The 23,890-nt window shown below is 38.8% G+C and overlaps 1 protein-coding gene and 1 pseudogene across 1 annotated transcript; one reads left to right on the top strand and one right to left on the bottom strand.

The window, feature by feature from the left end:
* The first annotated feature begins 13,561 nt into the window (after positions 1 to 13,561).
* LOC122643657 (F-box protein CPR1-like) lies at positions 13,562 to 16,464 on the top strand. The gene is made up of 4 exons (XM_043837260.1): positions 13,562 to 13,689; positions 14,014 to 14,758; positions 14,841 to 14,924; positions 16,354 to 16,464. The coding sequence occupies exons 1-4, from the start codon at positions 13,562 to 13,564 to the stop codon at positions 16,462 to 16,464; spliced, it is 1,068 nt and encodes a 355-aa protein (XP_043693195.1).
* Positions 16,465 to 19,676: 3,212 nt separating this feature from the next.
* On the bottom strand, positions 19,677 to 21,367 carry LOC122643656 (annotated as a pseudogene).
* Between the last annotated feature and the right edge of the window lie 2,523 nt (positions 21,368 to 23,890).

The raw sequence follows: 23,890 nt of genomic DNA, 5'->3' as shown, positions 1-23,890 counted from the left end.
CCAAACCAGAAAGGATTTTCTTGACCTGTCTTGATGAACCAACCTATGTTAGGCTTTTATTACCTCTATTTGATGTTTCCTCGCCCCTCTTGTGGCATATCTTACCCGGTAACTTAAGCTTTATCTTGGCAAATAAAAGTATAGAAGTGAAATGTCTACAAGATGTGAAAATTATATTGTGACAAGAGCATATAAGGGAAAATGTGACACGATAACCATAGGAAGATGTTTGGAGTGAAGAGAAATGAATAAGATCAATGCACATGTAAAATCCATGTGAGATTCCTAATGCGTGGATGTGAATAATGAGCTCAATGTGAACAACATATACTTTTGGCGACTTTACATCCCAACCAATATCAAACAAGCAAGTTATTGGATGAAAATACCCCAACAAAAGACAAGAATTATTTATTTGAGGAAAAGAGGAAAGATTCTAAGGATTTTTATTAACGATCATGTATACAAGAGAATATGCTTGAAGATAAGACAATGTGATAATTTTCTATGAGATTTTATGGCATGTAAAAGAATTAGATTTGAACTTGGAGAGTTTTCCCAAAATATTGTGAATTGAGGATTTTACTATAACTAAAACCTGAACATAATCCAAGTAAAATTCAACTATATATGACAAACCTAGCAACAATCTCTAAAATGCTTGCAAAGACTTGAAATTTATAAAAGATGCAATAATCAAACAAGGATCCAACAACTTAGTGCCATCGATCAAATAGGACTTGATTACACCCAAAAACCCTAGTTTCGGCCAATCAATTTTGGTATGGATTTGGTGTACATGGCTATGGGATTACAAGCAAAATCAAGACATGATCACAACTTGAGATGATTCATCCCAAATCTAAGAAAAGAGACAGTAGAAATGGGAAGAAAGCCATATCTTGAACAAGTGAGAGTTAAACCTTGAGGCTTAAGATTACAAGAAAACCACCCGAGGGAAGCTTGAACGGAAGTCCCTGTAGAGTTTTTTCTCCCTGCGGTTATGTTCCTTTCTTTGGAGCCAAAAGTGAGTTTTAAAACTCACGGTTCTGTTATGTTAATTTTTTTTTGCAAATGAACGAACGAGCGAAGCCACTTATCGTGAATCCGCTCCGCATAAAACTTGAAATTATCATTATAAATCTGTGCGGATCAACGAACGGATCCACACTCATGCATCCGTCCGTAAATCCGTTTGACTTACACCCTCTCGGCCATTGAGACTTTTGAGATTGGACAAACGAATGGATTCGCATTCCACATCCGCCCGTTAGTCTGCTCTCCCTATTTTCGCAGAGGAGCCACGAACGGACCCGGAGTGCTGACGTCACTCGTGAGTCCACCCGATTTCTTTAAGGATTTTTAGCTTGTTTTGGAGACCTTTGACTACACTTATATGTGATGATTATGTGCCTATACCCTAGATCGGACACCCCGTTGTGTGACCCATTTGTGGGAACCACCTAAGTCTAGTCAATACCTTGAATTGAAAGAGGTTAGGACTTGTACCCGATTGGGCCAGCTAATAAAAAGTAGCGGGCATTGGTAACCGTGTGACTCCTCTCTTACATAAAGGAAGAAGAGTTACCTTTGAGGATAAAGACCTTCGATCCTATGAATTTAAAGACCCGAACCTTATGGATAGAGAAACCTAAACCTATACGGGTAGAGACCCTCAATGGGGTGCGTAGGAAAGGAAAGTAATAGACTGGTTTATTTGAGTAAGCCATGAAGGTCACGTGTATTTGGAAGTCATTCATAACACCTCAAGCTAGTGACGACTCTATTTGAACTTTACTTGGTCCATCCAAACCTTGTTTAGACTCATAGAGAAAGTCCTACACCGTGATTTGACTTTCCAAAAAAAAAAAAAAAGACTTAGTGAACCGTACCTGAGAACTTCTTGTTCTGGTGGATTGACCTAGATGACAGATATGTCCATAGGGATTTGAATGTAATTATTGAATCTATGCCTACATATTGGTGTGATAAATATATATAGATATCCCTTAGAACCCTGGACTTGTGTGACTAGAGTGATTCTCTGGTACTACAAGTATGACTTACCTCGACCTTGCTGTGAAACTAGTTGGAGCCCTGACCTTGGTTGACCAAACCTTAGGGAAATGAATAATGAATTTAATGATCGAGTAGGTTAAATTATTGAGACATGCTTGAAGAGTTGACTTGGACCAAAACTATTAAAAGGATATTGGTTCTCGAAGAGGACTGATGTGGATTCTTCCCTGTGGGATAACGTGTAGTAGGTTTAAAGGTTGTGAAAGCTAAACTCGAAGGATGTAACAAGACCTTCTCCAACGCAGGATCTGAATGGGGTAATGGATCACCAAATGCGTTCCCTCCGTCTGGGAGTGAACAATAGGAGATTCCATCAATATTCCAAATCATTCTAAAGTTGGGTTAGGTAATGAGACAACCGGATGTGAAAGCCTTGAGAATGTGAACCCTATGTTGGGACATGGACAAGTTAAATCCTCTAACCCAAGAATGACCAGAGTAGTGAAGGCTAGAATGGTATCACCCGATCCGGAAGATTTAGGGAACTCTGTTCCTTGAAACTTAACTTAGTAGTTGGAACCTTGCTTTCATAGGGTTATTGTGAACCACACCCCTGTGGTAATGTGACCCTGTAAGGAAAAGAGAATTGTGGAACCTGACTTGCTGTGCCATGTAGGCACTGCCTCATCTTGACTCGACCTTTGACTTAGTTCAAGATGTGGGTGACTTGGGATGTTGTTATCCAACAGTCCTTCTCACTTGAGACCCTAGCTGCCTCAAATTTCGGGGACGAAATTTCTTGTAAGGTGGGGAGGATGTTATACCCGTACCCCGGATCATAATTAATTATTATTTCTTCCCCGTGACGTGTGGTTATCACTGCCACGTGCTGGTGAGCTGTTCTCACTGATGGTCAAACCCAGTTACACATTATTGGCCATGATACGGGCTTACCATTGACACATCATGGCAATGGAGAAGTAAGTTCTAGCCCTTGGCTTATGTATTTATCCTTTTCCTCGATGCCCTCGAAGTGCGAGTCAAGATTTAGACCGCCCGGGCTATTTTAGTTGAGTTGGGAATATTTTATTTGTGGGTCCCACTTATTTAAGGGAGCGTGTGATGGGCTTATAATCCCATGGTGGATGGACCCATCCCCAAGTGGGTTCTTTTCTATTTGAAACCTGTGGGCAGACCCATTTAGTTAAGAGGCCCATTCAACTTGAGGGCCCATTTGACTCTATTTGACCCAAAGATGGGTTAACCCATTCCTTTACCCTAAATAAGACCATGGGTCAACCCATTAAGCCCTCTTGACCCATTTAACTTAAACTATCCATTTGGCCTAATGACCCATTTATCTTGGATCCACCCATTTAACTCTTGACCCATTTAACTTAAAGTACCCATTTAGCTATTTGACCCATTTAACTTAGAGGACCCAAGGTCCATTTTCTTTAAATAAGACAAAGGGGGGGGAGAAGCTTTCTTTCTCTTTATTCTCCCATCTAACCTAAATCGTGGAGGAGAGAAAGAGGAGAGAAAGGAGAAAGAAGAAAGAAGAAAGAAGGAAAGAAGAAAGAAGGAAGGAGAAAAGGAGAAGGAGGAATGGAAAAGCTTGGTTGAAGGCTTGGAACCTCACCTTGTGGAGCCCTCTACGTGGAGCTTTTCTACATTGGGGAAGGTAAGCCATTGAAACCCACATCTCTTCATCTATTTTGAGTTTTGAGGTTTGGGAAATGGGAGAGATTCGACCTAGGGTTCTCTTGGAACCCAAGGAATCGATGGAACCTCTAAACCTACACTATAGTGGAGTTATTTCACTCCATTACAAGCCCTAAGCCTAAGTAATCTCTTTCCATTTAAGAAATTTAAGGTTTCTACCCTATTATGTCCTAATTTAGGTTCTCTTTGTTTTTCCTCTTAAATCCATGGGATTACATGGACCTAATGAGGTCTTAGAACCCTAATGGACCTTGGAGGAAGCTTTCTTGAAGCCTCCCTACCTTTAAACCCCTTGGAAAATGAATCCCTAGCAAGAAACCACCACAAATTACCTTCCCGAGAAGGCCCCGTGAAGCTTCGGATTTACACTCGGTTTCAGTTTTACGAAACCACATCGCTCCGACCTTGACTAAAATTGTCCTGAGCCTGTGAAGCTCGGATTTACACTCGGTTTCAGTTACAAACCACATCTCGCATCCGACCTTGACTAAAATTGTCCCGAGCCCTGTGAAGCTCGGATTTACACTCGGTTTCGTTTTAAACCACATCCGCATCCGACCTTGACTAAAATTGTCCTGAGCCCTGTGAAGCTTCGGATTTACACTCGGTTTCAGTTTTCGAAACCACATCCGCATCCGACCTTGACTAAACTCGTCCCGAACCCCGGTTTCCTAGGATTTACATGCGGTTGCGGAATTTGGGCATGAAACCACTCCTGCAACCACTTTGTTTCGAAACCTTATACTAAGTGATTATGGGAGACCTTTTGGGGATCCTTTCCCTTCGCTCGTTTAACCTTATTTCACTCTTTGTTTAGGTTAATATATTCATCTTGTGGCTTATTGCTTGATCGAGGCGACAACTTATAATCTTGGTGCTTGGCATATACATTGTGAGTGGGTTTGGTTGTTTGGGCTTGATATTATTATTGCATTGTATATTATGTCATCATTATAAATTATTAAGCATGCTTACGCATATTGCATATTTTTATATATGAATGTTATGATGTTGATTGGTAATGTTGTACTTTGATGGGTCTCTGGTGCGGTGGGTGCGTGCGAACCCGGATACTATATATATTTATGAAGAAATTATGTTGAATGTCATGTTGAATCATGAGCGCGTGCGTCTTGGTAACCGGGCACTAAACCGGATGAAAAGTTGATGCGCCCGGATTACCTCTCGGGACGATAGGACTTGCATGTAGTGTGGCTAGGATTTTACACCCTTATGCTACGACCCTTACCAACAGGGGTTTAGGTGTTGGGTAATCGCACACCGGATTCGTGGAGGTGGGAGAGGCCATCATGGTAGTATTGGTTATCGTGGTCCGCCACCGAGTGGTCTTGGAGGCTTCGATCGGCGTAGGTCCCAGGTGACAATTGAGGTTTCATTGTGGCGATAAGTTAAGTGGCCCACAGTCTCCCGAGTTGTCACGAGCATATACCTCGACTTAGTTGTGATGTTAGGTGGAAAATCTACTTAACATATGCATGCATCATTGGACTATGTGAATTGTGTGTTTGTGCATCCCCATCCCCTCACTGGCTCAGTGGAGAGCTAACCCTCTCGTGTACACAATTTTTAGATTATGATGCGGTGCGGAGGAGCCGGAAGTCGTGTTAGAGGAACATGGCAACGGGTGTCCTTGTGACGATTGCGCCTACGGGTCGTGAGAATTCTAGGGACTTGTTCCCCTTTTGTTTATGTTAGGGCGTAGGCCCATGTAAAAACATTTACTGTTATATCCTTCTTAATCATTATTAGATGGTAATGAAAAATGGATTAACTACAGTATTTATCATCTAGGCTTTGATCATCTTGTAACTATTGATTTTATACGCTTTCGCAAAACTACTGATCATTTGGAATGTAATATTTCCCTTTCCGCACTCTGATATTATATTGTTTTAATATTAGTTATGACTGTGCGTTGGGACACTGTGTCAGTGATCCTGGCAGCTTAGTAGGATGACAAGCGTTGTCCTAGTCACCCCTTATAATGTATTTTATCCCTTGTTGGGATGGGGGCGTGACACTAAAAGTCCACATCGATATTTTGAAAAATTCCAACAAGTTCCCCCAATTTTTAAAATAATTGAGCCTCAGTCAATAAACTCTCTGTACTTCTAAATCATACTTACATAAAGGTGTCTTTCGACTTGAACATTTATGTTGTCAAAATACATTAGTACTTGTCAAAAACGAAGTAGCCGTAGCCTTGAACTTAGAATTTTATAGCGATAAATCTAATATACTAAACATATGACTTACTTGAACATAGTTTCAAATAACACCCGCACATTTATGGCCTTGTGCTTTCATCTTAGGTTTTCATAAGTGCCTTAGAAACAAGCTTTGAATCTCGCAGAAGCGGCCCCACTTCCTGCACTTATATAGGTGAATCTAATAAAATGCAATTGTATGACTTGCATTTCCTATAAGGCATAGACTCATTGAAGGATTGATCCTACCCTCTGTCGGTTTCTCCATACAAACATGCACTACCTTGAGATGTCAAGAGATCTTATCTCTACTAGTTGAGTGCATAACCGGTTATTACTATAAGTGTTTTTCCATTGAACTGGTTTACTAGATGTTGGTCTAGTGTCTAGTTGGTTTCCACTTGCAGGTTACCTCTCATTTAAAAGCTTTAAACCCATCTCCTTGGAAGTCTTCCATACCACATCCCTACCCAGGCCTTTTGTAAAGGGATCAGACAAATTTTCCTTTGACTTTACATAACTAATAGTCACAACTCCTTTGATCAGTTGTTCTCTTACATAGCTATGTCTTAAACTGATATGCCTTGACTTTCCATTGTAAACTTTATTATAAGCCCTTGATAATGTTGCTTCATTATCACAAGATATTGATATAGCAGGTATTGGCTTAGACCACAGAGGAATCTTTGTTAAGAGGTCCCTAAGCCATTCTGCTTCCTTTACTGCCATTGCTAAAGCGATAAATTCAGACTCCATAACGGAGTGTGAAACTACAGTCTGTTTCTTGGATCTCCAAGAAATTGATCCTCCATCCAAAGTAAATATCCAACCACTTGTGGACTTTGATTCATCGGATCCTGTGATCCAATTAGCGTCTGTGTATCTTTCTGGTCCTCACGGAAAAATCCTTATAACTTAATGCATAATTCATTGTGCCCTTTAAGTACTTAAGTACTCTAGAAACTGCATTCCAATGAATTTGTCCAGGGTTATGAGTAAACCTACTCAAAACACCAACTGCAAAAGCTATATCAGGACGAGTGCACTGCATGGCATACATTAAGCTGCCAATGATACTAGCGTATTCCAATTGAGATATACAATTCCCTTCATTAGAAATTAATCTAATAGAATGATCATATGGGGTAGCAACTGGTTTACAGTCCTCATGATTGAATTTCTTTAATATTTTCTTTATATAATGAGACTGTGTTAAAGAAATACAATCAGAGGATCTAACAATTTTGATTCCCAAAATTATATTTGCTTCACCCATATCTTTCATATCAAAACACGAAGATAGGAAAGCCTTTGTCTCCAAAATAGTGCTTGTATTAGTACCAAAGATTAACATATCATCAACATATAAACATATTATAACACCATGTCCATTCTTGAATTTAGAATAAACACATTTATCAGATTCATTCATTCTAAATCCATTTACTACAACCTTTTGGTCAAATTTATCATGCCATTGCTTAGGAGCTTGTTTTAGACCATATAAAGATTTGACTAGTTTACAAACCTTACTTTCCTGGCCTTTCAAAACAAACCCTTCAGATTGTTCCATGTAAACTTCTTCTTCTAAATCTCCATTTAGAAAAGCAGTTTTAACATCCATTTGGTGTATAACAAGTTTATTAATCGATGCTAAAGCAATTAACAATCTAACTGTACTAATTCTAGCAACAGGAGCATATGTATCGAAATAATCAATGCCTTCTTTTTGCTTAAAGCCCTTTGCTACAAGCCTAGCTTTAAACTTATCAATGGTTCCATCAGCTTTAAGCTTTCGCTTAAAAATCCACTTACAACTAATAAATTTAAATCCAGGAGGTAAATCTGTTAAAACCCATGTTTTATTATCCATGAGAGAATCCATTTCATCATTTATAGCTTCTTGCCAAAAAACAGAATCTTGAGAATTCATGGCTTCTCGAAAAGTCAATGGATCATGTTCAACATTATACACACAAGAATATGTAACTTCATTTCTGTTTCCTTCTACCAAGAATTGATAGAAATCTGGACCAAAGGATTTTTTCACTCTAACTCTTTTACTTCTTCTAAGTTCAACACTCTCATTATTCTCAGAATTTGATTGAACAATATCTTGATCCTCCTTGTTTGTATTTTCATTCTTCCGTTTCCTAGAGAATGAATCCTCAAAGAACTCAGCATTTCTAGATTTCAAAATTGTATTTTAGTTAACGGTCTCTGTAGATTCCGTCGTTAGAAATCTATAGGCCTTGCTATATTGGGCATAGCCAATGAAAATACATTCAATTGCTTTTTCACCTAATTTAGGTCTTTTAGGATCAGTTAATCTTACCAATGCTCTACATCCCCATATTTTGAAATATCCAAGAGAAGGTTTTCTCTTCATCCAATATTCATAGGGAGTGATATTAGTCTTTTTATGGGGTATACGGTTAAGTATATGACAAGCAGTCATTAATGCTTTCCCCCACAAATTCTTTGGTAAGTCAGAAGTAAGTAAAAGTGTATTCACCATTTCTGTTAGAGTCCTATTTTTCCTTTCTGCTACTCCATTCTGTTGAGGACTATAGGGTGCCGTTGTTTGATGGATAATTCCATAAACTTCACAAAAATCATCAGTGGAGAAGTATTCTCTTCCCCTATCAGTTCGTAAGATTTAAATCTTACGATCCAATTGGTTTTCCACTTCGGCTTTGTAGATTTTGAATTTCTCCAAAGCCTCATCTTTAGTCCTTAACAGATATACATGTGTATTTTGAACAGTCATCTATAAATGTGATGAAATATCTTTTACCACCTCTAGTTAGAATACCTTCTAACTCACACAAATCAAAATGTACTAATTCTAAGAGTTGTGTATTCCTTTCTACTTTCTTAAAAGATTTCCTAGCAATTTTAGACTTGATGCATACAGAACATTTGTCATGACTAGAAGATGTGCATTCTGGTAATAAATCTAATTTAACCATATTTCTCATGCACTTATAATTAACATGCCCAAGTCTAGAATGCCATGTATCAAAAGTAGAAACAATGTAAGCAGAAGATGAGTTTTCATTAATCATATTAAATTTATACATCCCGTTCGATGCATATCCTTTCCCAACATAAACTCCCCCTTTGGACACTATGATGTTCCCTGACTCAAATAGGATTTTAAACCCATGTTTGTCAAGCAAGCTTACAGACATTAAGTTCTTCCTAATATCAGGAACATGAAGTACAGCATTCAAAGTAAGCTTTCTCCCGGATGTGAGATTCAAAACCACTGTGCCTTTACCTATGACCTTAGTAGTTGAAGAATTTCCCATAAAGAGATCTTGTCCATCTGCTATTGGTTCATAAACTTTGAACAAATTTTGTTCTTGACAACATGTTTGGTTGCATCGGAATCGATCCACCATTTCTCATAATCACCCACTGCATATACCTCAGATATCATAGCAGTCCAGTCATCATTGTCAACCATGTTGGCTTGGTCATTTTGTTGCTTCTCCTTGATATAAACTCTGCACTGTTTCTTGAAATGATCGGCTTTTCCGCATTTTCAACAAGCCGCTTTGGGGTTAATAAATGTACCATTTTTTTTCTCAGAAACAGTGCCTTTCCCATCATACTTTCTCTTCTTGCCCTTAGAAGATGCATTTTCTATGACATGAGCCTTTGGAGATTTTTTCTCCAATTCAAGTTTATCCAGTTTGCGAGAATTCTCTTCAACTTGGATATACTTAATCAACTCTTGCATAGTCATTGCATCCTTCTTCTGTTTCAACTCTTTCCGATAATCTTTCCAAGCAAAAGGTAACTTTGAAATAATAGATGACACTTGGAAAGATTCGTCAAGAGAATGGCCCTCAAAGATGATTTGATTCATGAGACCTTGCAACTCATAGGTTTGTGAAATAATAGACTTATCTCCTACCATCCTGTAATCAAACAACTTACTTATAAGAAACTTCTTGTTGCCAGCATCCTCAATTTTGTACTTTTTGTCGAGATCCTCCCATAGTTCTCTCGACGTGCTGTCTGCAAATTTGGGCTCATACACATCATAAAGTGTGTTTGATAACCCATTGAGGATGTAGCCCTTGCACATGAAGTCGTCTTGCTCCCACTTCGCGCCGCTTCCGCACTGTCTCTCCACTTGAAGCTTCGTAGTGGTGTCTGCGTCGGTGTCTGCTAGCACGGCTTCTCTTCGTTCGGACATGAGCAAGTTTCAAAGCAGTGAGGAAGAAATACATCTTCCCTTTCCAACGTTTGAAAAATGATCCATCAAACTTCTCAAGTTTGCTTATCTCGTTCCCAGGTATCTTCATGATTGCAGTCTCCTCCATTGAGAAAATACTGTCTTAAGATTGTTAGAAATCTGAATAAAAAGGAGAGGACAGAAAGAAGGCCTGAGTCGAACGAAATCGTTCTGTCCTTAAGACAGTATTTGCACCCTCCTAATCCTGCAAAGGGTTGCCAAAAACCCGCCTCTCAAGATAAATCAGCGGATCACATCGCTTGCGGAGACAGAATAACACCGTGAAGCTATCGAGATTTTTTTTGATATCTGGATCGAGAGAATTCGTGGCCCATTTATAGGCCCACAAGGCCTGTTCGGATGGGTCACACCCATTGGCTCATATGGCTTGACCTGACAGGTCATGACTATTGGGCTGGGCTCCCTTGGCTGTTCGTGTGGGCTGCAACTCTTGGGGTCAATATTAAACCAAGGGTTGCACTCCCTCTTTGATCAGCCACCGATCCAACGGTCGGATCGATCCTAAGCACCCTTTGATCAGACACCGTCGATCCCGAAAAGATAAGTGCAAAGTGCGCCATCAAAGCGCCACATTGCGCCTCACGCACGCGCACACACACGCGTACGTGCTCGGACGGTTACCATCCTCGCTCGCAAGTGCACCATACAATCTCTTCTAGCATTACATGTGATAATAATAACTACTAACTACTAACACATATAAACCCAATGAGCTTTCCTTTCATAGCCGATGTGGGACTAAAAGTCCACATCAATATTTTGAAAAATTCCAACACTCTTCTACTACATTTTTATTTTCTTTTCATTCATATGCTTAATGTTCGTAAATGACAATAAAGAAAAGGAGTGTTTCTCACTATTTCGGTTTTCTTTTCCAATTTAAAAATATGGTCCACATTTCCTTCCAAGTAACGGAGGCTATGTAGGCATGCAAGAATCAATCAACACCCCTTTATCAGTTTATTTAATAGGAGACAGAGAGGTTATTTCATGGGGGTGGGGAAAGAAAGAGAGGGGGGCACTAGCAGAGACTACGCCCATGGACAAGAAACATTATCCCTGGAGAATATTACTGCCATGTTACACTAGTGGTGCTGGGTTTAGTTTCCTTTATAAAGGCTATTGACCAAATCTTGTAAAGTTGCAAATTTAATAGCTATCCCAAGCTAAAATATTAGTCACTTCTGTGTTTAATTTAAACATGGATTTAAAAATCGGATTGAAATTGACAGAATCAGTGGCTTCAGTTTGGAATCAACCACCTTGATTCCAATTAACCCTGCTCTCAATAACAATGTTATGTTGCTTACATGCTCGACAATTTGGCCAGTATATATCCTCTCTTTGGTTGTGTGAGTTATGTTCGCTCTCCAACCTTGAGTTGTAGCATGTTTTTCCTAAATAAAATTCATCTTCTTACCAAAAAATAAATAAATAAAAAACAATGTTTTGATCAAGTTAGATCAAGTTTGATTGAGACCAACTGATACTTGGATGATTCTGGCTAATTTGAACTCAAAACTAGTGAAGAATAATCCCATTCCTAATTCTAAAATTTTCCAGGGTGCTTCGTATTTTGACCTTTTTTGGTCCTTTCACTTCTTTGGTCCTTACTTTTTCTTCGTCCTTTGAGTATCTCTTTCTCTTTTTTTTGTCTTCACATCACTTTCTCTAATCGTGGTTTTTTTTTTTTTTTTAATGAAAGTGTAATCACACAAATCACACATCAATCACAAAAGGTTAACCGACTTTTAGAATCGTGGAATGGCCTAGTCGCATGCTTTTGTATCTCTTTTTTTCTTCTCTTGTCTTGTCATTTTTCTCTATTTGCGTATTTCTGCTTTTCTCGACAGTGTGTGCTGTTAGTCTTCTCTCCTTTTTATACTTTCCTTATGTTTTCTTTGTTGTCCCTGTCTTTTTTCCTATCGTGGCAGAGGATACTTTGGTTTTTTCTTCTCCATTAGTTCATGTCACAACCGATGTTCATAGTCCTCTTCGGCAACTCTTGACTGAGTTATTAAATTGATATACAGATGGTCCGTTGAGTCTGCTCTTCTCTTTTCGTCTTCTTTTGTACCTTCTTTAACCCAAGATGGGGTGATGTTAGTAGGGACCATGGGCGAAGTGGGATCGCCACACCATCCTCCCACCCATATCCAGAGGAGATAAATCAAATAAAGAGTCACCACCTACATTAGGGTCTAGGGTCGATGCATTATAAAGAATGACTCCACAACTTATCCAATAGAAAATTGGTCTAACCATTAGTCTGAGAACAAGTCTGAGTTATGATCTAGGGAAGGTGATAATGATCCCCTGCAACTCATCTTCCCCGATCGGTTTTGGGAAAGATGAGTTGCAGGTTTTTTTTTTTTTTTTTGGTTTCTTCTTATAAGGGTAATTCCGTCAGTTCAAATCTAAATTTTAACACAGTTAGTCATGAACTGACGGAATGGACTTATTTGTTACCATTTGCAAACCTCAGGGGGATACGTAGAATTTTTCAAAACTGGGGGATAAAATTATTCTTTCGTCAAACCTCAGGGGTGATATGTGTAAATTACGCTTTTTTTTTTTTAACTTGTTGTTGCGACAATCTTTTCCTCTTAATCTCATTTGAACATTTTTGAATCATTGAAAATACAAAGCAAATGTGCATGCAATATACAAAATGGATCATTGAATTATAGCTCCAAATTTGACTCTGACCAATACATAATTAGGATGTCATATGACAAAAAAAATAAGAGTAGTAGCTATACTTCCCATCTACTATCTCTTTTATATTCTTTATCTTGGGACTGAGTTTCCCTCCACCAATTGTGAAGAACTAAAGATAGAACATCTCAAGGCATGACATCTAGCCTTTGAATTGGATTGGATTGGAGGAACGATGCTTTCAACTTTGTACAATAGTGGAATAGACATTCTCGATTCACATCTGATCAACTCTGCCAAGGGTAAAAAGAAACAAGAGCGACTATGTGGTCCAAATTGTGTTGGACAGAAACTGCTTATTCCCCCTCCCTCCCATCCAATCCCATCCCATCCCATCCCATCCCAACCCAAAAATACAAAAAGAAAAAGAAAATAATAATAAAGAATCCTTATCTTACCGGGGTCTGTTAAGTTTCCTATTCCATACCAAAGTCTTCTGAAAATGGAATTTTTTTTGGTTGAATAAGGATTGAATGCCGATTAGAGAGGGAGAGAAAGACCTAAAAACCAAAAAAAAGAAAAAAAACTCGAAGGAGTAAAGGGACCCTCCGTCTTCCGTCTATCGTTTCAAAAACCTCACTGGTCTGGTCCCTAGATAGCCATGGCGGCGGAGGAGAAGAAGAAAATAAGCACAGAAGAAGAAGCAACACCAACCAAGGAGGATCTTCGTGAAGATCTCATCGCAGACATACTTTCAAGGCTTCCGGTCAAGTCTCTTCTAAGATTAAGGTGCGTATGCAAACCCTGGTGTGCTCTCATAACCGATCGTGGTTTCATCAAATTGCACCTCAGCCGATCCTTTGAAACCAATAGCAACTTCAGCCTCATTATCTCATACTTAAATCTATCCTTTATCTTTACCAAAAAAAAAAGAAAAAAAAATCTATACTCTATCGACCTAGATGATGCTCGCGAACAACAAACGGCGGTAGAACTCGATCATCCACTCAAGTCTCTAACTGGCGGAACTAGTGTATTGGGTTCTTGCAACGGCTTACTCTGTATAGCCAACAATCTTGAGAATTACATATTCCTCTGGAACCCTTCTACCAGAAGGCATCAGAAGCTACCCACCATTAAGTATTCTATTGCCGACATTGGTCACGGATTTGGGTACGACCCCACCACCAACGACTACAAACTGATAAAAATTGGTAAAGAGGTGAAGGTCTACTCACTTAGCACCAACTCATGGAGAAATATCGGGAGCATACCGTTCTACTTCTTCCTCCGACACGATTTTGGGGTTTTTGCAAATTCTGCTCTTCATTGGGTCTCAAAGTGCGAACATGATACCACCTCCAGTTTTATCCTTTCCTTTGACCTTAAAGATGAGAAGTTTCGAGAGGTGCCACTACCTGACTCGATAGACAACTTGGCATATGATAAGTTTCACATGCATTTGAGGGTTCTTGGAGGACAACTCTGCATATTCTACAACTTCTTCATGATCCGTGTTGAGATTTGGGTGATGAAGGATTACGGGGTGAGAGACTCTTGGGTGAAACAGTTCTCGATTGAACAACCATCGGTTATGGGTTCTTTTTTGAACTTCAGTATCGGTAATGGTGAAGTTTTATTCCGGAACAATAAGAGTGAGCTGGTACTGTATGATCCCCGTAGAGGAAGGGAGAGGAATCTTAGGATTTGTGGTGTTACTCTTATGAGGATAAGAGCAACCTGCGTTGGGAGTCTCGTTCCACTCAATGCCAAAGATGAAATTCAACATGAACAAGATCAGAGGAAGACAAAGAGACCAAAAAAAGGTAATAACAATATAATATCATTTATCTACATGGTAATTGGTAGAGCAGATTTACGCCTCAAGCTACTATTTCTGTATTTACAATTGTTTCCTCTTAATTCGTTTGTGTATTTAGATCATGGTTCGTGATCTCAGTATTGCCTGGATTGGATCGGATTGGGATCGCCCAAACTCCGACAAATATGACACTTTTGTTCCTGTTTTTTTTAGAAAAAAAATTAGTTTTTTTTATATTTTTACCCCTGTCTGTATAGTTGGATTTCTTGGCCGATACCAATTTGATCCGGTCAAAATCAGCCGATCCGATCCAATACCTCATACCATGATTTAGATCCTTGCTCTGATCACATCTCAAAATTCCCCTGGATGATTCTTTCATTCTTTCAACTGTTTGAAATCTTAATGCAATTAATCAAAGTTTCAAGTTGTTGTTTGCCTCTTGTTTTAATAAAAGACCATGGAAATGGTCATGGAAAAAGTGTCCAAAAAAATCCAAGAATCAGTTCACCTTTAATCATATCATATTATAATGTTTTTTGTTTTCATTAGTACATTGTTAATATTCTTGTTTATTTATTTTGAACTAGCAAAACAAATCTCAAACTTTATAAATGTACAGTTTAAACCTAAGAATAACATATGGACTAGTAGATTACGCTCCCTTGCCTCTTTCTCTATAACAAACAAGACTGTAATACCCCTTTTCCTGTATGATGTAAATATGTTTTTCTCTATCTAATGGTAATATAATTATGTTCCCATCAAAAAAAAAAAAAAACATTCTTGTTTATTTTACCTGAATAACTGAATTGTGACTGCCAGTACTTTTAGATATTGGTAGCTGAAATGACCATCCCACCCCTGTTTTTCTTGTCGTTTAGCGAGGCTGGACCATCTAGCTCCCACCACGGCTGGGCAGGAGCCAGGTCCATAAATGACAATGTGATGCATCTTTGTTAGTCATTAGATGTAATTAGTCTCTATGATGTATCACTTACCTGTACCTAGTTGGGAGATCCATAGAACCTAAGTCCCTATATCCCAATATTTGACAGGTAAATGATGCTTACTCCCAAACATGTACCTTCTAAACATGGTTAAAAGCATGTTTTTTAAGTTACATTCAATATTTCAATTCACAACATATAGTTAAAAGGACTCCAACCTCTATTTCATGAAACAGGTGAAGTAGGTGAAGAGATTAAAGTAGTGTTTGGTATGCATTTTTGGAATGCATTCTAAGATAATTTTGCATTCTCATATGATAAAAATAGTTGTTTTTATCGCTTGAGAATGCGAAATCAACCTACAATGCATACCAAACACTGCCTAAAGTCTCCAACCTCTAGTTCATAATAGGCACACAAATTTGTTGAAGTGAGCTTGGAACAACATTTGATCAAAATCGCAAAACCTTTATAAGAACGCTTGCCCAAGTCTTTACAACCCCAAAGTCTTGTTTCATTATCTTTTTTGTGTATAGGAAATATTTGTTTCTGCTGGGTTCATATTATTCTTGTTACTTTGTTCAAATGGTTTGTTATTTTAGTCTTAAAAAATTCTTTCATTTTCATTCTTTCAACAATGAATAACATAATCTGAAAAGAATCTCCAATTACCCTATACAGGCTGGATGGATGGGGGCTTGTGCTATGATAACAGATGATTATGATGATCAATCCCTTTTCACAAAAGGCGGTGAAGATAATGTATTTGGTGGGGATGACATTAAGGTTTGAATTTGATATCTTATTTTTGTCTTTTTATGAGATTTGTTAAACTAAAATAGCCATTTAGGGAATTTTTATAGCTCTATATAAGATTTGTAATGGTTAGTAATTTGAAGTTCCTAGATTTGTAATTAATGTAAAGTTTATAGTACAATGCAGATCTAAAAAAAAAAATCAGTATTGTAAATCGAAGTATATTTTTAAATGATTAATTATTAGCTATGAAAAAATATTGTATGAAATGTTGATATTTGGGATGGAAAATATTTGTACGTGGCTACCAGTCTCATAACTCTTGCATCTTTTACCATTGAAAAATTCCATGGCAACATAAGTTCTTTGCGATAGAAAGCAATTGGGACTCTTGGTCTAATGATTCCTATACCTTTTGCCACGGAAGCCCTCTAATGGTAAAACTGTATTTGAGATAAATATTAACCATTGCTAATGATCTCATAAATCTTGAGCCTATTTCATCGAAAGTTTATGCGGCAAATATGGTATTTTGAGACAGTTATAAACTATAGGTATAGATTTCGTAAGACTTATAAATTGTCCACGGTTAACAAATGTATTTGAGATGAAAATCGGCTGTGGATAATAAATCGTAGAGCAAATTACTCGGACTTCTCCTCACCTTTCTGACAATTCAAGGAACCTCCCCTGTGTTTCTGACAAATACTAAGACCTCCCCTAATTTTCAATCTTGATTTCACTTAGCTCATGTCTGTTAATGGTGTTAGTAAAATATCTATTGTGATCAAAATACCTTTACTTATAAATGATCCAAACTTTTTGGTCTTTCTTTCAATCCACACCATTTCAAACGAGGAGAGGAGAGGGGAGAGAGGGGTTGAAGAACAAGAGGCAACTGCAACTTCACCTCAGGAGCAGTCCAACCAGTCCCAAATCCACCTCGGATAAGGGGGTGTGATTACCCTTGCTAATAGCTTGTGGCCAAAACAGGATATGGTCTCTGGTTTTGTATGAAACAGAGTTAGAATGGAAGGGTTTATGGTGGTGACAAACAAGGTTGGATGACAGAAGTTAGGGTTCCAAATAGATAGAACAGAGAAGGATGGTGGGAGTTACGGAATGTTTTAGAGGACCAAAGTATTGGGTTCTTGCAACGGCTTACTCTGTCTATCCAACAATGAAGAGGACATATTCCTCTGCAATCCTTCAACAAGAAGGCAGAAGAAGCTGTCCATTACACCTGTAGAGGTTCGCTATATATGCACTACTTATGGATTCGGTTACGATTCCACGACCGATGATTACATGTTGGTACGGATAGGAATTATAGGTGACAAGTCTTCGCATTCCGAGGTGAAGGTTTACTCACTTAGCACCAACTCATGGGTAACGATGGGAGGCATACCCTTCCATCTCAGATACAGACGCGAATTTGGGGTTCTTGCAAATTCTGCTCTTCATTGGGTTGCACTACGCAAGACGGGACCTGACACTGCCTTGAGTTTTATCGTTTCCTTTGACCTTAAAACTGTGGAGTATTGAGAGTTGCCACAGCCGAACTTTGTGGACGATAAGTCTTACATGAATGTGGGGGTTCTTAGAGGACAACTCTGCGTACTTTGTAGGTCCTGGAGGTTTCATGTTGAGATTTGGATGATGAAGGATTACAGCATGAGGGACTCTTGGGTGAAACAATTCTTGATACAAAACTCAATATTGATGATGCCTTATTTGTTCGTCAAGCCTATATGTTATTCAAATAATGGTGAAATTATCCTTCGGAGTCATTCGGACGCGCTGGTCATGTATGATCCCTGTAGCAGAACGATTAGGTCTCTTAGGCTTCGTGATGTTCCAAATTCATTTGAAGCAAACATCTGCGTTGGGAGTCTTATTCCACTCAATGCATGAAACTGAACAAGAAAAAATGAAGAGAAGGAAATAGAGATAATAACAACTCCTTCTATCACATGGGAGAAATTATAACGCTAAAATTTGGAGGAGTGACTTGATTACATTCTCAAAATTGTTTTTTGTTAGAATTATGGCACTGTTCTTTTATTCCTGGTTGGTTTCAACTAAAACTTTCAAAATCTTCATCAGTGCAAATGGAGAGTGACAATGTGATTAATCAAATGGGAGAGGATGCCGAGTTCCACAGGTGTAATCATGTTTAAGGTAGTTATGCTATTGCATGGACTTTTCTTTCCCTTGATTACGTAATCCAACCCACCAACCAGAGAGTGCATGAACTACACATACTCAAGAATTTAGCTCGTCTCTAGGGAGCCCAGCACGCCCAAGGTGCTGCCAGCCATTGAGCTGTGCCGCACACATCCCTAGGCATACACTGAGATGTGTGCGACACAGCTCAGCCGCTGGATGCCCCCTGGGTGCTGGGCTCCTTGGAGACGATCCTGATCCCATACTCAAACATGATGAAGGTCCTAGGGTCTAACTTGACAAGACAATAGGTGTTAGCTAGGAAGACCCCGAATGCCTTTCACTTGTGAAACTGTGGCAAAAGCATTTCCCTTGCTATGTTTGGCTGTAAAGGGAAGGAAACATTGGGTGCATTTTCATACCTAAACAAGAAATTTTTGTAATTGTTACCCCATGTGTTTGTATAAACTACTTAATTTCGTACAATATTTTTAATGATACATTTTACATGTAATTTTTATTTTACTTTTTAAAACAAAGGGAAATGGATACAAAGTAAAGTGAAATTTAATAACCAAATATGAAATGATGTGTAGTTAGTGATATAGTCACATGGGGTAATGATTACAAAAATTTGATATAGTCACATGGGATAATGATTATAAAAATTTCTATTTTAAGTTTGAAAATCTCATTTCCCTTCCCTTTAATTCCCTTTGCAACCAAACGAAACCTAGTTGATTTTGAGGAATCAGATTTTCTCCCCCCACCCCCTTTATGTGGGTGGGGAGGGACAACCAGACAAGTGACCCTTCTTCCGTTACCATACATGCACACAGAAGCAAACTTGTGCGACCAAATGCACGTTTGCATGTGTGCAATTGCACATGAAAAATGCAAGTTAAAAAAAGAATCAATACTTGAAAAGTGAGAACAAGTATCTTGAACAATGACAACGAGTATATGGGCACAACAATGGATATGAAAAAAAATCACCCACATATATACAAGAGAATTTTCCAATGTCAAATTCGATTTCAAGAACTCAAGAGTTCAGGAAACTTTTCTTGCCTTTCAATATTTTATCTGATTGCATACTTGCATGCTAGCTGACAGATCTCACTGATATTTGCACCTCTAAAACCATGTGTGTATCATGCGAGAGCAGTAAGGTCGATCAACATCCCGAGAGATGGGTGATTTACGCAAGCATGCTTTGAAAATCTGAAGATGGGAAGCTTCATCTGGTAGGGTATGTAAATCAACCGGTCTAGATGACCAGGCCTGAGCAATGCAGGATCAATAATGTCAGGCCCGTTTTTTGGCCAACGATGAAAACCATATTCTTCACGGTCATCCCATCCATCTCTGTCAAAAGTTGGTTCAAAACCCTTTCCGCAGCAACCCCTAGCATCTCCTGCTGAACTCCCACGCTGCAGAAATATCAAAATAGAATAACAATAACATATCCATTTTCATTTTTCCAATGGAAAGTGATGCTTGTGAACACATGTGCTTTTGCCGGTAGAGTATTATCACATCCAGGACGACCGCAGAAGAGGACGCCTTTGGATGGAGACGTGCCAAACTTTTTTCAAACTTCTCAGGATGCTCCATTGGGTACTGTACAGTCTCTGCCAATGGTCACAAACTGCCATGTGAAGAAGACATCTATAGCATATAAAAGCATATGAAAAATAGCTCAAGTAAAATAAAGGCAAAACAAGGAAGAAATAAATTAGCACATAAATTCAAGATCAAAACACAATAAGCAATCCAATGGGGTAACTGAAATATATCCCAAGCAATTCTGTAACTTACACCTCTGGATATGCAATTTTGTAACTCACTCTCTGGATACCAAAAGAATACCAGTAAAAGATGTCTTTGGTACGCAGGAAGAGGGATGGGGGATGCTAAAGACAATTAAGAGATGCACCTCTTGAAGCTTCCTTTTCACATCATCCAACCCACCAATATCTCCTCATAAGACATTAGGCCCTCAACAACCTGCCTAAAATATTTGTTCTCTCATCATCAGACTATATACAACAATCAAATAGCTCCAAACAATGCAGACATCACTGACAGTAAGAAACAATTTCAATTGGCAACAAACCATTTCACACAAGGCTTATGGATTGGAAGATCCCAGAGCAGTTTGAAAATGCTCATTTGTTACAATCATTGAATTTAAAACTTATGCATCAATTGTCTCATCTTCTAAGTCAATAATATCCATTTTCTCCTTAATGCACTGAATAGCAGCCTCAGTGTGCTATTCAGTGCAAAGAGCTGCATGATCTGTACCCACAAATTCGTGTGTATCCTTTGCTACTTTTTCCAGATCAACCCCATGTGTATATTTCTTCAATATGGACAATATTTCACAAAATGAATATCATAGATTGGTATCAACATGTCACACCTTCTGTAAGTTTCATATTCTTTGTATGATGCGAAGAACTTCCAGCCTCCCCACCTCATCTAGCACACCAATATCTATCACTCGATCAAATCAACCAACAACAACAACTCAGCACTCGACAAATCTACCAAATCTCCTAAAATTGGGGTCAATGTATTGTGCCTATTGGTGGCTCCAATGACTACATGTGTTCGGCTCTTGAGACCACTCACTAAAGTAAGAAGTTGGTACTTCACCATGTGTCTTTTCTCTTTTTAAGGAAATGGAATCTATCTCATCAATGAAAATAATAGAAGGAGCATTCTTCCTAAAAAACAATGAGGACATATGAGAAAACATATCCATCTTTTCAGAAAATGTTTTGGATGGAAATTCCCACCTTTGATGGTCTAATATTAACGCAGCCTACCATCCAAAATTCCCAATTTGTGGAATAGATGGATTTCAAAATGCTGAATAGGCCCAAAATCTAGAGGACTAAACTGATATAATAAATTTATTAAAGATTCTAAACTGATATAAGAAACAGAGTGTAGATTGATATGTTCTAGAAAATATATATAAAAACCAGAATAAAAGAACTCTGGTAGACTTAGAACTCTCAATCGATTACCAATGGCTGAGTTCTCATATCAATTATTAATTACCTTTAAAAAAATGGAGTTTTTCCATAACATAAATCATATTGTTAAGAAACACATAGGGATAAGATAATGCACAGGAGAACTGAAAGAAGCTCCAAGGGAGTTGACATGCGATCAAGGCACACCTTACACATGGGAGCAACCAAGACCGTACCATCCCAAAATGTGGCTTGTTTCGGTGCCAGAGGAGAGCCACTGCACGCAGCCCATTGATTCTCCCTAGAGAAATCTCAATTTTCTTTTGTTCTCTTTCTTCTCTGAATGGAAAATCAAGTTAGAGGTGCTCCATACCATTGTTTAGTATATCGTAACTTAGAATGTGAGATCCTAAGAATCAAAACAAAAAAAAATGGAAAAGCTTTTGGAAAGATAAAAGAGGAAGGAGAGAAGAAATTTTATCTGACCACATGCTCCTAAAAATAGTTACACAATCGTCAAAGCAAAGGGATTAATCCCCCAGCCCAGCTGATTCCCCTGGCCCTCATAATCAATCCCACATACTGCAAAACCTTCCCCTTGAAATCTGAAATCCCATTCTTGCATCAGAGATACGGACCACCTGAACCAACTGCTTTGCTGGAATACAAACATATATCAATGCCAATAGAGAAAAATGGAACTCTACGTCTCTACCAATGTTTCACACTAACATAACCCAAATTTTTTTTTTTACTAGAAGATCATGTATGTTACCAGAAAAAAAGAAAAAAAGAGCCAGCTCAAACCAAAAAAAGCTCAAAAACGGAATTCCCCACCTTCGGCCTAGCCATCAGCAAGAACAAAACCAACAGCCAAAAGACAGAAACTGCAGAAAAAAAAAAAAAGGAGACCAAAGAAACAAATCAAGCATAAAACAACTGAAACCTCGGCCTACCCTTCGCATCCATAGATAGGTCATCCTGAACCAAATGAGGAAAAGAAACTATCACCAACGAAACTTGCAGAGAAACCGCTGACTTTGCTAAAAATTCTGCAACTGGGTGAGCTTCCCGGTAACAGTGGGAGATTTTCCACTAAATCGACTACAGAAAAGGTTGTAGCACGCTCCAATGTTGCCAAGAAAACCAGGGAATTTTATTCCGAGACACAAGCAAGAATACAGCTGCTGAATCACACTCAATCCAGATTTTAGACAGGCCTTGTACCCTAGCAAATTCCAGACCCAGCATTAAAGCCTGGATTTCTGCTTCTAAGTTTGTCGCCACTCCCAAAAATTCCCTGAAGGAAAAAAAAACACATGAGCTTCACTATTACGAATGACACCACCAGCTCCAGATCTCCCTAGATTCCCGAGGGAACACCCATCCACATTAAGCTTGACCCAGCCTGGGGGGGGCCGAGCCCAAAAAATCTCCGGAATCCACGAGGCACCACGACTTCTAATATTGATGTTCAAGCTCCTCCCAAGAACTAAATCCTGGATGGATGAACCCTGGCAAGAGAAAGCGGGAGATATTAAAAGTAATTCCCTTCTAACCAAACCCTAAGTTTGAGCCTGACTGATGCAGCGGTCATCAAACCTACTTTTGTTTCTTTCCAGCCAAATAAAATAAAGAATCAAGACTAAGCCTGAGATCCACACATCTCTAAGGGGAGCTGACGAAGACTTTCTCTTCCACCAAGAACTTAACTCAAGAAAAGAGGCACGTTGTTGCGCTTTTCGAGCGAACCACCTCCCACGCCGATTTAACCGAAAAAGCTCCTGAAGGGTTGTGAGGCCAAAAACAAACATCATCTGTTGCAGCGGGGATCTTGATCTGCTTTATCACATCAAAATTTTCCACCAGAAATGCTGATTCAACTTGGGGAAAAGTCCAGCGGTCCACCTCGATGAAATCAGAAACCTTGCATTCAAAGCCATTAAACATAATCGAATCTAAGGTTAGACAAATCAGCATTCGAAGAAGGACCCAACCAATTGTCCCTCCAAAATCGAATTTTATTACCGTTCCCCACAGCCCATCTCTCATTTATAGAGATCATCTCCCACAATCTTTTTACACCCGGCCAAATCGAAGAGGATTTGTACCCTTGCTTCAACGAACCATCTTGCTTCAAAAATCTCGCCCTCATAAAGCGACTCAAACCTGATTGGCCATGTTTGATATGCCAAACAAGTTTACATAGAAGCGAAATATTCACATCCCTCATACGACGAATACCCAGGCCTCCTTCTGATATTGGCTTGCAAATTGAGTCCCATTTAACTGTAATTTTTTTTGTA

The sequence above is a fragment of the Telopea speciosissima genome, chromosome 10 (genome assembly GCF_018873765.1).
Source record: "Telopea speciosissima isolate NSW1024214 ecotype Mountain lineage chromosome 10, Tspe_v1, whole genome shotgun sequence".
NCBI classification, from domain to species: Eukaryota; Viridiplantae; Streptophyta; class Magnoliopsida; order Proteales; family Proteaceae; genus Telopea; species Telopea speciosissima.
This window is presented reverse-complemented; position numbering and strand designations above follow the sequence as displayed.